Below are 13,120 nucleotides of genomic sequence, written 5' to 3'. Positions count from 1 at the left end.
TTTATTAACTCCACTATAGGGTAGAAGATGATTTGCCTAGAATAGTTAATCCTTGGGTTGTAGGGCTAAAATGGGCACCCACATGACCTTGGATGGGCTTGGAAGCTACATCATGACCTAGGTCTCATGTTTAGTCTATTATTATCCCAATTGGGTGATGTGGTCAATTTGGTCCATCTAGACTAGTGATGGGTGGCCGACTAGGTGGGTACCAGAATGAATAATCGTAGAAAAATATGCTTGATTTCATGTGTGTAGGAATCGGCTTAATGAAATGTGCGAATGTGCACAAGATTATTATATGTGCAAATGTACACAAAGTTATTTCATGTAAAAAGACCCATTAGCAATTATATTTGGGCAAAGGTTTTTATATGTACAAACCTTAGGAGCCTTCATATGGTTAATAATATGTAAAGCAATACCTAAAAGTGGGAAAAGCAAGCCTAATTTATACGTACATCTATTATTAACTCGGGCTATTTTTATGAATACAATTCTCTAAATACTCATGTCGTGGAAGTGGAGCTACACGACATGGGAGGGGGAGATTGCACCCAATCTTGTCTTGATGGTGGTGTTATTCTATTTATCTTGTCTATGCTATACAATGCTCTTTGATATCAATTTAATTCAAGTCTTTGTTTTAATTTTTGATGTATTTTATGAGTTTTTAATTATTTCTTCAAGAAGTACAAAAGGGTCCCGTGTGACTGTTATGGGGATCCTTTTTGTACATCTTAAAGAAATAATTAAATCTTCACAAATATACATCAATTAATAAAAGAGAAATTTAAAATTGAATTAAAAATCAATTAACGTGACTTGTTATCATTAAACAAAGAAAAATTAAATACATAAAATAGCAACATCATTAAAGGTTATGATATAGAGTACCACACAAAGAAGAACAGCAGACTGGGTGCAATCTCCCGCCCGACGTGTGTGGCTCCACCCCCACACGCGGTATTTTAATCATATTCATAAATTTAGCCCTTGGAGCCATTAATAGCATAGCTTTTCCAAAATTGGGCTTTTTACGAAATTGAGCCTTAGTCCAATGCTTTTAAAGCATCTCATAAAAAATAATCCTTGCCCAATATATGTACAATGGACCAAACCATACAAAATTAAATATTTAGCACACATGTGCTTGGCTAGATAATCTCGTCCAATGTCCACCTTGGTCATCTCGAACTCATGATCTATACTCAACATGATCCACAATGTTAGATCACAATTACTTTGGAATCACTCACAAAAATAATTATAACAAATGAAAATCATTCATTTTACCATGTTTCACACATAAACCATGCATCACACATAATTAATTGGATTCACTCCCATGATAAAATATTCTGAAAAATCTCACTCCCGTGACAGTGACATTTGTCTAAATGAGATGAAATTTTATAACAAGATAGCTATGGTGACAGTAAGTTAGTTGTGGTGCAAAGAAGAGAAAGTTCATGTGACAAAACGAACATAACTCAGTGATGTTTTGTCTAAATGAGATGAAATCTTATGAGAAGATAGCTATGGTGGAGAACAAGCTACTTGTAAAATTTCATGAAGAAAGAACTAGAGTTGCAGAGGATATGACGAAATGAATTTCATTTTTTTTTAAAAGAGACAAATGGAAAGCTAGTGAAATGCAAAAGGAGGGAGAGTAGAAAGTTAAACATGAAAAAAGATTAAAAATGAATTTTTTTTCCAAACTTCCATGTAATGACCACAAGGTACATCTGACATGAATGAATAGTTTATGGGCGAGAACCACAAGGACATCTGACATTTCTCTATTTTTTGAAGTTATGGGCTCTAATATCCTAAGACATTTGGGCAAAGATATGACAAAATATGTCTGTTGCATGGATCTAGAATAGAGAGTTCATATTTCTCCTAATGTCCTTAATTGTGTGTGTATGTTGACTTGTTGTGGCACCTACTTTACATGTGTGCTTCTATTCCATCTCCTCACGTTTGTATATAAATATGTGCTAGGCCTCATGTATGTTGTAGTGCATTGTTCTTTGACACATTTCTGGTTATATGAGCTACACTCTTCATGTGTAAGCTATAGATCCTTGAACTTGCGCTTTATTGTATGACAAATTTTATTTCATTTGCAAGTGATTATGAGCAATAGAAAATCTAGTTATCCACTCCATTAATCATTATATGAGAGATTTCATTTCATTTTGCAAGTGGTTGTGAGTGACAGGTAATCTAGTTATCCACTCCATTGTGGGAGTAAATCCAATTAATTATGTGTGATGCATGGTTCATGTGTGAAGCATGGTAGTGAATGATTTCCATTTGTTATAATGCATTAAAGATTAAAACTATAATAAAAATAGTAAAAATAGTAGATAAAGACAAGTTATCCATTAAGTTGTTGGAAAAGTACTTTAAAAATCCAGTTTTGTATCACTAGATCGTATCATGCATGATAAAGTAAGATTAAAAGTAACCATCAAGTCAAGATTACGAATTAAAGTATCAATCACAAGAGAGTATAGTCTAAATTTTTCACAAGATACAAGTACAAGATCTATTCAAGCTCAAGAGGAAGTTTTATTTTAGTAAAAGAGATGTTCAAACCAAAACTTTAATCAAGTACAAGATTCCTAAAGATTACATATTTCTTATTCAAAAACAGAGATTTGTTCAAGTCTACAAACATCAATTGTAAACAAGACCTCTTTCAAGATTTAAAATCCCTGAAAACTATATTAGACCGAGGAGTTTAGTATGTTATGTGTAGAAAATCTAAGTTTAATACAGTATCATACCAAGATCAGTAATAATTATTAAACTTTCATCTTTTTCTTACAGACAAGTTAGAAATAATATGTTGATATCTAGGTGGCTTACGACACCATCTTCGACCGAACAGGAAACCGAGATTCCTACCTTAAACACATGCTTATTGAAATCATCATTGGAATAAGATGGCAGGTGTGAGGGTACCGAACGAGGTGTCACACGAGAGAGATGCGTGTGAGGGTACCGAATGAGGTGTCTCACAGTGAAAGATTGTGTGAGGGTACCGAACGAGGTGTCACACGAGAGATATGCATGCGAGGGTACCGAATAAGGTATCCCACCAGTGAAAGATTATGTGGGGGTACCGAACGAGGTGTCACACGACAGAAATATGTGCGAGGATACCGAATGAGGTGTCGCACAGGTGAGGATTAGTGTGAAGGTCACCGAACGAGGTATCACACTATGCGAGGGTCACCGACGGAGGTGTCGCACCATACGAGGGTACTGAATGAGGTGTCATATATGGGTCCTCACGAGTCATACCATACTAGTGATTACGTATCGTGGGTGACTCCATAATAAATACTAATCATCTAGTGTTATTGATGTATGTATTATTGCTAGCGAATGGTGATTGAACTATGTTTAATTATTTGAGTTAACCTTGTTAGGTTGTTAAATCATTTGACGCAATTGAGGACAATTGCTTCTCCAAACGGGAGGAGTGAGATTTTTCAGAATATTTTATCATGGGAGCAAATCCAACTAATTATGTGTGATGCATGGTTCATGTGTGAAGCATGGTAGTGAATGATTTCCATTTGTTATAATTATTTTTGTGAGTGATTCCAAAGTAATTGTGATCTAACATTGTGGATTATGTTTATAGATCATGGGTTCAAGACAACCAAGGTGGACATTGGAAGAGATTATCTAGCCAAGCAGATGTGTGCTAAATATTTAACTTTGTATGGTTTGGCCCATTGTACATATGTTGGGCAAGGATTATTGTTTATGAGATGCTTTAAAAGCATTGGACTAATGTTCAATTTTGTAAAAGCCCAATTTTGGAAAAGCTATGCTATTTATGGCTCCAAGGGCTAACTTTATTAATATGATTTAAATACCGCAAGTGGGGGTAGAGCCACACACGTCGGGGGGGAGATTGCACCCAGTCTATTGTTCTTCTTTGTGTGGCACTCTCTATCATAACCTTTGATGATGTTGCTATTTTATGTATTTAATTTTTCTTTGTTTAATGATAATAAGTCACGTTAATTGATTTTTAATTCAATTTCAAGTCTCTCTTTTATTAATTGATGTATATTTGTGAAGATTTAATTATTTCTTTAAGATGTACAAAAAGAATCCCGGTAACAATTAATTCCTTTTATGATTTACAAGGTGTGAACTAGCAACACTTGCTGATTGAGTTCAAATGGGCTTGAAAGTTGAATAAAGTCCTACAACCATTTGTAGACTAATATTACCCTAGTGGGGTGGTATGGTCTATCAGGGTCAAGTTGGACCTGGCCACAATTAGTCGACAATGACCGATTTGAGCTTCAATCATCATTGGAGGCTATACAGATATATATGGCCAAGTAGCATAGCGCATCGTTTATAAAACACTCATTCACACTTCATTACTTTTTCACCTTTATATTCTCAATGCATACAACCTCCATCTATAGCTTTTGAACATGCTATCAAATAAGCTCCTATTAAGTATAACATGCAAAGCCATTTGTTGTAGTCGACAATGACCGACTTAAGCTTCAATCATCATTGGAGGCTATACAGATATATATGGCCAAGTAGCATAGCGCATCGTTTATAAAACACTCATTCACACTTCATTACTTTTTCACCTTTATATTCTCAATGCATACAACCTCCATCTATACCTTTTGAACATGCTATCAAATAAGCGCCTATCAAGTATAACATACAAAGCCATTTGTTGTAGTCATCTTTTATAATAATAACAACATTTTTCTCTATCTTTCCTCTTTTGCAAGTTGTGCTAATTTTATCTCTTGTTAAAGATCTTATGTTTTATGTTTACACATAAAATTTGTAACCACAACTCTTCTTTAAGTAAGAGACTTTCTACCTCTATAGAGCCTTTCTAGCTCTATGGATGTGGGAATCTTCTCACAAACACCTAAGGTTCCCAAAAATCCTTAGTAGCATTGACCAAGTCCACAAGTATATTTATTAATAGGAACAAAGATCTTGTCAATGGTTACTTCTTCTATAGCATTCAATGAAACTCATGACTTTTAAAATTCACTATCATGCATCTCTATATCATGTGGCTACTACCAAAGATGCATACTCGGATAATTCATGACCTACTTTTTGAAACAAAAATCTAAGGAAAGTTGGCTTGTCTTGTTGTCCTCTATAAAAATCCTACCCTTACTTAAACAAATTGCAATGTTTTTTACATTTTAAAAAATTCATGAAATTTTTTTAAACTCTAAGAAACTTTAATCTCTTTACTATTCCCACCTTTTAACACACAAAAATCCACAAGCTTTTTTAATCTCAATAATATGAGTAAACAAGAAATGATGATAACAATTTGTATTCTCACCTCAATAAACAAATACATGAGATTGTGTGGTTAAATCCATCCTCAAACTAGTTTTTTTTCATGTTACCAAACCCATATCAATGCTTGTGTGTGTGTGTGTGTGTGTGTGTGTGTGTGAGAGAGAGAGAGAGAGAGAGAGAATTTGATGTCTACCATTGGATGATGGCCAAATAACAAGATAATCCATGAAGAACAATGTGCATATCAATTTGATCTCCACCATTGGATGGGGTCAAAAAGCAACATATAATCTTGGCCATTGGATAGTTGGAGGAAAAAAATATTCCATACATAATATGTATAAAATGGCATATAATAAATAAACTTTAATAACGAACAATGGAGAGCCTTGGGAATTGTAGAAGTTAGTTAACAAAACCGGGAGGACAGGTGTCAGTAGAAGGTGACCGACTAGTTGCCTGGTTAAAAGATGACTAGGCCACGGGCGAGCAGCTGCCGGCACGGGCTCGCTGCTCGGCCACAAGACTCTCAGCGAACCAATCGAGGCGTTCCCGGTTGCTCACCGGCAGCTGCCGCTTCCCGCAGAAAGGGATGTGCTCCATGCAGGGCTGGCCGAGCATGTCGTCTGCAATTTTGGTGAGCCGCCTCACGTTGGAGCTGCTAGGGTCGTCCATCTCAGTCAGGCAACGGCCGGGCAGCCCGGAAACCTGCAATAGCCGGTTAAATGCACATAATCAAATTACATGTATAAGGCTTATAAGGCATTAAAAACACCATAAAAATCAATAATGAAAAATTGCTATTAAAATAATTGTTTTCTCTTCCTTGCACCAAAGCCAGCAACAAAAACATTGCCAATCCCAACGATTAGAATGGAGTTATAGAGTCCCCAAGTTGTGGATTTGAATCTCCCTTTGCAAGCGGTGACACTTGTGTCTGGGTGTTAACATGTGTACTTTCTACTTTCAAGGCCAAGATCCAAAAAAAAAGGTAAAAAACAAAACCATTGCCAATGGACGGTTTTGATTCACACATGCTTTGATGGGTGCTTGGATGGATATAGGTAATTTGAGTTCGAGTATGTATGTAAGAGTGCAAAGGCATCTATAGTAGGATAAGGTTTGGCAAGGGAATTTGGATTTGAGTATGTAACCTTTGAAGAGTGTAACTGCATCTATAGTAAGCCATGTCATCTCCTCTTGCCTTGTCTTAGTACAATGTCATGCACAAGACGCTTACAATCAAATTTAATTAGGAAAGTGCAACAAGTCCATGCAAGGCACAAAACGATGTGAGTAGTTTTGTTCCTTTGAAATTCACACAAATTTCCTAGTCATGTTGGAAAGTGGAGGGCTTCCCTAGGTTTGCACCTCTTCTTTAGTTTTTTTTAATTTGCAAAAGAGGATCCGATGCATTTTAGTGCACCACAAGTTAATTATGTGGGACACCAAGTTACTTGCTAAGTTAAGTTTGAAAGTCATAGAAGGCGGTGTGGGATCCAACTCTTAACCTACCTAGTATATGACTTAAAAGTTCTATGTGGGTTACCATAGCATTTACACATGAAGCAAGTTTTGCTTTGTCTAGGAAAAGAAATTTGAACCCTGGCTATGCATATGAATATATCTTTTTGATTAATCCTTCACATCATTGTGTTCTTACACAACTTGCTCCCCTTGGTATCATCAAGCACATTGCCTCCTTTTTATAAAGAGTGGTTTGCCAATGACTAAAGTAAGACACCCCTTGCACAATCAAATGTGGAAAACTACCTTGACAAGAGAAAGCACTTTCAACATGCCTTTTCTTGTATGCATTTATAAAGTCCATAGCCACTAGGCATGTAAGTTGATGTAGACATCCTACACGAGACCAATCATGGCTCAATCACGTCCCACTTCACCCCTTTTAAAACAATGCTAGAAAAAAAGATCATGCAATATATTTTTCACGAGAAAGATAGAAAAAAAACTCATTGAAATTTTGGCTTGCCTTGAAATTGACATCTAAGCTTTGAAATTTTCCCTTTGAACCAAAGGATGCATATACTATTAGAAAGGAAAGCCAAGATGCCTCCTTATTTTGACTTGTTGAGAAGCACACTACACAAGCTCATTCGCCATGTGAATGGATTAGTTTTCCTCTCCAAAGATCATGTTATCCAAGGTCCTAAAAAGTATTTTTATCTTACATGATTTCTTACGCCTATGCTCCCATGGAGAGGCTCTACACAAAAAAAGAGCCCAAGTAAAGAGTGTGTAAAGCTATGAGGTCTTCCTTCCCATTGACCACGAGAGAAAGATATTCAAGCAACCTAAAGTGGGATTCACAAACATCTAGACAACATTTAACATGGAAAAGAGCATTGATTGGCCAGCTTTTTTTTGTCTTCACACACTCCACGGATGGTCCTTGCATAGGCCCACCAAATTTCATAAGAAACTTGACCAAGATGGGCAAGTCGGATGAGGTGTGAACATGGGCAAAAGTCGAGCCATTGTGGACCCAAGGAGCAATATTTTGATTTCAATTTTACATGCTTCGTTCAACTTCCAACCGGCCACAACTTTGAGAGTGTTGAAGCGCAAGGAGACAAAATGCACAGGGCTCTTCTATGGTTGCAAATACAACACATAGGATTTTGAACTACTCACCTCGCAACTAGTTACTAGTTGCTAGTTTCACACGGCGTGAAAATTGTCCCTTTAGCACTCGCGTGTAAAAGAAGCCGAAACGGGTTGAATAGGCAGCCAAAGCTTTGGTTGGCGTGATCCAACAATGGGGCCATGGGATGCATGTGATTTTTGAACGTAAAGTCGAGTGACCAATTAAAGTCATATCAATTCCAAATGGATTGGTGGTTTCTTAACCAATTGGGAACATATGAAACATGAGGAACCTTTACACACTACCTAGGTCAAGCCAACAATCTGGCACAAGTAAAGCAGGCCCTTTACACACTACCGAAGCGCATCCATGAACTTAGGAGTCCCCTAACGTTTTGGGGGTGGGAGCAGCCCCTTAATTGGATTTAAATTCATGTATGTACTAAAATGTATACCTGGATACGAACGTAGTTCTCGCGATGCTCGCTGAAGGCCATGCTCATGGAGTGGTCCACCATGTCGGAGATGCCGTCCAGGACGATCCTCGCAACAGGCTTGGTCCATTGGAATGCGCCCCAAAGCTTCACCTTGTCGTGAGTGTAGGCACGGTCGAACAGGCCCGTGCCAAGCGACAGCACAAGCGTGTCGCTCACCGTGTTCACGTGCGAGAACTCCACCTTGTTGTGCAGAACGTGCGTGACGGCAGCGGCCGCCGGGTTGTTCATCACCAGCCCGCCGTCGATCCCCACGACAGACGTCTTCCCGTCGACGGAGAAAAGCCGCGCCGGCTTGAAGAACCCGGGCACGGCCGACGTCGCCCGGCAGACGCCCACGAGGCGGAAGTCGTAGCTGTCCGTTTGGAGGGCGTCCGCCCGGCTGAACAAGAACGCGGCGGCGCTGGACAAATCGTAGCACGGAATCAACAGCGGTTTTAGGGTATCTTTCAGGGTGAGCTCGCGTCCGTCGCGCACCAGATACTCCTTCAAGATCGATTCCATGTTTTTTGTAGAGTATCTGGGCGTTAGAATGCCTCTAAGTTTAGCGAAGGGTCTTTTTAGCGGCGGGATCTTGAAAATGCGCTTGCCCTTCTCTGCGATGAGCTTCCATGCCTCTTCGCCGCTAAATAAAGGCCTCCCATGGCCATCATCGGTGCACAGCATCGTTCCAATCAGTCCTCCAACGCTGGTTCCTGCTACGATGTCAAAGAAATCTGCTATTCTAGCATCTGGGTTTCCACTCTTCTGCTTCAATGAATCCTCCAAATAGCATAGCACCCTTGCTGGTATAATGCCCCTCATGCCTCCCCCATCTATGCTCAGAATGCAAGCTTTTCTAGGGCTTCTCTGCATTCCTGCTGCTGTTGGGCTCCCCCCTGTTGATGTGCTTTGATTTACCATGGCCTTTGCAGGGCTTCTGTCTTTCTTTCTCAGCTCCACACCCTCCTTGTATTGCAGCCAGCCTTCCTCTAACGCTGCCAAGGCCTCCCCATTGGCATCCTTGTCCCTCTCCCCATTCACTCTCTCTGGGAGGGCCATAGCCATATCTGTTAGTTGATTTATATCCCTGCAATGTATAGATAGCTCTCCATAAATGTAGAGTTTCCCAAGCCAAGTTGCATCAAATGTTCTTCTGAGTTCTAGCAGCTTTGCTGGCACTTTGCACTGTAGATTCAAGCCGATTTCCTTTACCAAAATGATGAAAAAAGTGAAGAAAGAAAAAGCACGTGGTTCTTGCAAGCCAACCTTGGGCAAGAACAATTGCTAAGGTTAGACAACTTTAAGTATCAATTGCCTAGGGAGAAGAAGTCTTAAAAATTTCGAGATGGTTCCTTTGTAAAGACTTTGAAAGGAGAGAAAACGGTAGCATACCACCACACAAAAGCAATTGAAGCTTGAAAGGGACTAGGCAGAAATCTTTGCAAGAGCCTTGGTTGATAGAGGAGTGCACGGTTTATGGTGAGTTATAAAATAAAATGTTATAAAAATTTTGTTTCAAAAAAAAAAAGCCATAGAGGAGTGCATGGTTTATGGTGAGTTATACAATGTGAGATAAATAATTTTGCAAAAAAAGAGAAAGAAACTAAAGACATGTTTGCTAGCTTCTTTATACCTTTATCTCTATATATATTATATTAAAAAAAAGAGTTTCACGAAGATGCCATGTGGTAAGAATTTAGAGGTTCAGGACCAGGCTTAGAATTTGAAGGGAGCCTCTATTGTTTCTTTTGAAGGGCTTTTTTTTATGAAGAGATTGGAAGGGCATATACTAAATTTCCCAAAACTCTTCCCGTCTTCTGAACGGTAATTATGTTTTCACCCTTCTTGTGAAGGTTTTGACCACATGGAAAGGTATTGCAACCTTCAAATTCTAGCCCTGCTTAGCTTATTCAGGACGCACTTTGAAGATTTGAGGAAGGACGAAATTTGAAAAATATCAAATTGGAAATTATATAAGTGCAAAGCACAAGTGAGTACATTGTTTTTTCTTTAAGAAAAGAAAATTCAATAGTCCATATGGTCCACCTCACCATAAAACATCAAAACTCTTCAAACCTTCTAGAAAATAAAGATACAAAAAGAACTCTACTATTTTAAAAAGAATTCTACTCACATCAATTGTGGATGTGAGTAGACCGAGTATATGTATGTGGTACATGCATATTTTGAAGCCCACAAACTGACCTTCAGATTGAAGGTTAGAGAAGGCCTTCACCTCCCCTTAACCCAACCCTGGTTAGAACGTGGACCCCGGTAATCAGTACCAACCTGTCTTAAAGCCTACGACTGGTTTTTTCTTCCAACGGCACCGTGCCCCCCATCAATACCCATTGCCCCTCATCAATACCCATTGCCCCGTACCCACTCGACCTTGCTTGCTAAGCAACCACTTTGTATCTACTATCAAAGGAAATAATTAACTTAAAGGAAATAATTACATCACAGCACGTTGGTGGCTACTAGCCCCTCTAGCAAGTTCATCACCAACAACAGGTTCCTCGCTTAACTCGCTATGATGCTATCACCCCTCTACATACTTGTTCCCCAGCCTTCGGACGTGTCTCATGCCCGTTTTTTAACATTTTGGCCATAAAATAGATGCAAAATTTTAAAAAGCTATAAAAAATTACATTAAAATATAAAAAAAAACTTGCTATATTTCACTCTTGAAGTCAAGGGTGCTCATCTAAAAAATCAAGCATGGACCTCGCCCCGAAACAACCTATCGTTAGAATGTTTTTTACTCGAGGTTGTCGCAACACTTATTTTTTTTCCTCAACGCTATCATTCTACTACTCTACTTGGCAATGCTAGAAAATTATCTAATCTCCTTGACTACATGTGAGAAAGGGGCCTTCGGAATAATGAGATCAACCGTTTTCTAAAATAGACGTATCGTATGGAGTACCTTTATCCCGTTTTTGCTCCACTCCTTGGTGCACATGGAGACACCATTTTGACAACCTTCAAATTTTGAGCTTTTCCTTAATATTAGTTTCTTTAATTTAAAATAAAGGTTTTACTTTTTTGCATGCTAATACCTAGTTTCCATCAAGTAACCACAACCTATTTAAGTCAACTAGCATGCTTTTGTTTGGACCAGCCTCGAGGTTACTTAGAGAGTGTCATAACCACTTGGGTTTAGAATCTCATCACACAAGGGAAACTGGGGGTACCGTGAAATAGTGATGAAACAAGGAGCTTATATAAGAGGATACAACCTGTGATGTATACAAGACGACACTCATAACAAGTAGGATCTTTCATAACATTAAACTTTAAAGCTTAAATTGTATTATAAGAGAGAAGGAGAAGAATATTGTATTGTTGATGTGATACAATATATGGTAAATCTCCACAACCATGTGCTCATGTGAAAGAGAGCTTCAATGGGAGTAAAGATAAAGATAGTATGTTAGTAGAATATAGGGAGTAAGTGATGATGACCAATGATCTATATAGAAAAGGGGTTGGTCATATATTTATGTAGGCATGTATACACGGGGAAACCATGCGAGGTACCCATGACATGACCTCATAGGTCTATGATCATTATCAGTAGTACCGTCCTTATTTGCACATAAAGAAGAATTATGTTATGATCCTAATGTGAATACATTGGGGTGCACTGGAGGCAAGGGAATCCATTAACAGCTTACAATTGCAAATTAGTGCTTATGAGATTAAGTGTGGATGTGTAACATTCAAGAATACTTTTTGTAGGCCAAAGACCCAATGGTGTGTAGCATCAGAAGGCACACACTGGATGCCCGAGTCATTGGTACATATAATGATTGGGTAGTTGAAAAAAGTATGCCATGCTAGGTCCTTTTTGCTAGCATGGGGTACCAATAGTTTCTATTTGACAGGCGTCAAGCCCGTTTTTAAGTATTTTGGCGATAAAATTCTTGCTAAATTTTAAAATGCCCATCAAAAAATTACACTAAAACACAAAAAACTTGTATATTTCATCAAACCCACCCATTTTGAAGGGCAAGAATGCTCGCCAAGAATCAAACCTAAGGGTACCCATATAGGGACATAGGGGCACATGAGTGTGACCTATAAGGTAAGGGTCATTGATACATATAATGATTGGGAACTTCAACTTCATTATTATTTCATCTTTTTCTTCATGGAGGTGTGCATAACTAGAGAGTCTTACCATGAGATTTTAGAGTTAGTTACATGTGGTATGAGACATTCCAATGCTTTTGCGAAGAGCAAGAGATAGAAATAGCTTTGGTTTTGTTGGGTTTTGCTGTGTTTTTTTTTTCCTTGGGACTTGCCTCAGTTTCTTGGGAAGGAGAAGACGACTCTTGCCATGCTTGATAGTGTTTTTGGCTGGAGCTTTCTACGTTGCTTTTCAACCATGCAGGCTTTTTCAATTTTCGTCGTCCATTATACTCAGTCAATCGGCTGCCGACGTCCATTTGCAATCCATTGTCGTGCAATTGACCTCCGTCCTACGGCTAACCGTCACCACTGAGGGCCATTATACGCAGTCGCTTGGTTGCCGACGTCCATTTGCAATCCATCGTCGTGCCATTGACGTCCGTCCTACGGCTAACCGCCAACCACAGATGTACTCTAGTGCTCCTCCAACACACTGCCATCTCTCTCTCTCTCTCTCTCCATCGTCATTGCCTTCTTCATCGATGTCAACCGCATCCTATAGC

General features: G+C 38.8%; 1 protein-coding gene across 1 annotated transcript; it reads right to left on the bottom strand.

Annotated features, from left to right (window-relative positions):
* Positions 1-5,641: 5,641 nt before the first annotated feature.
* On the bottom strand, positions 5,642-9,687 carry LOC147619599 (patatin-like protein 6). Its single transcript, XM_086773265.1, has 2 exons — positions 8,400-9,687; positions 5,642-6,045 (listed from the first exon to the last, which is right to left on the bottom strand). Exons 1-2 carry the CDS (start codon positions 9,483-9,485, stop codon positions 5,812-5,814), a joined length of 1,320 nt encoding a protein of 439 aa, XP_086629391.1. The 5' UTR covers positions 9,486-9,687; the 3' UTR covers positions 5,642-5,811.
* Positions 9,688-13,120: the final 3,433 nt, after the last annotated feature.

The sequence above is a fragment of the Cibotium barometz genome, chromosome 33 (genome assembly GCF_041138505.1).
Source record: "Cibotium barometz isolate CiBa-2024 chromosome 33, ASM4113850v1, whole genome shotgun sequence".
NCBI lineage: Eukaryota > Viridiplantae > Streptophyta > Polypodiopsida > Cyatheales > Cibotiaceae > Cibotium > Cibotium barometz.
Note: the sequence above shows the minus strand (reverse complement) of the source record. Positions and strands in the feature narration are given on the sequence as shown.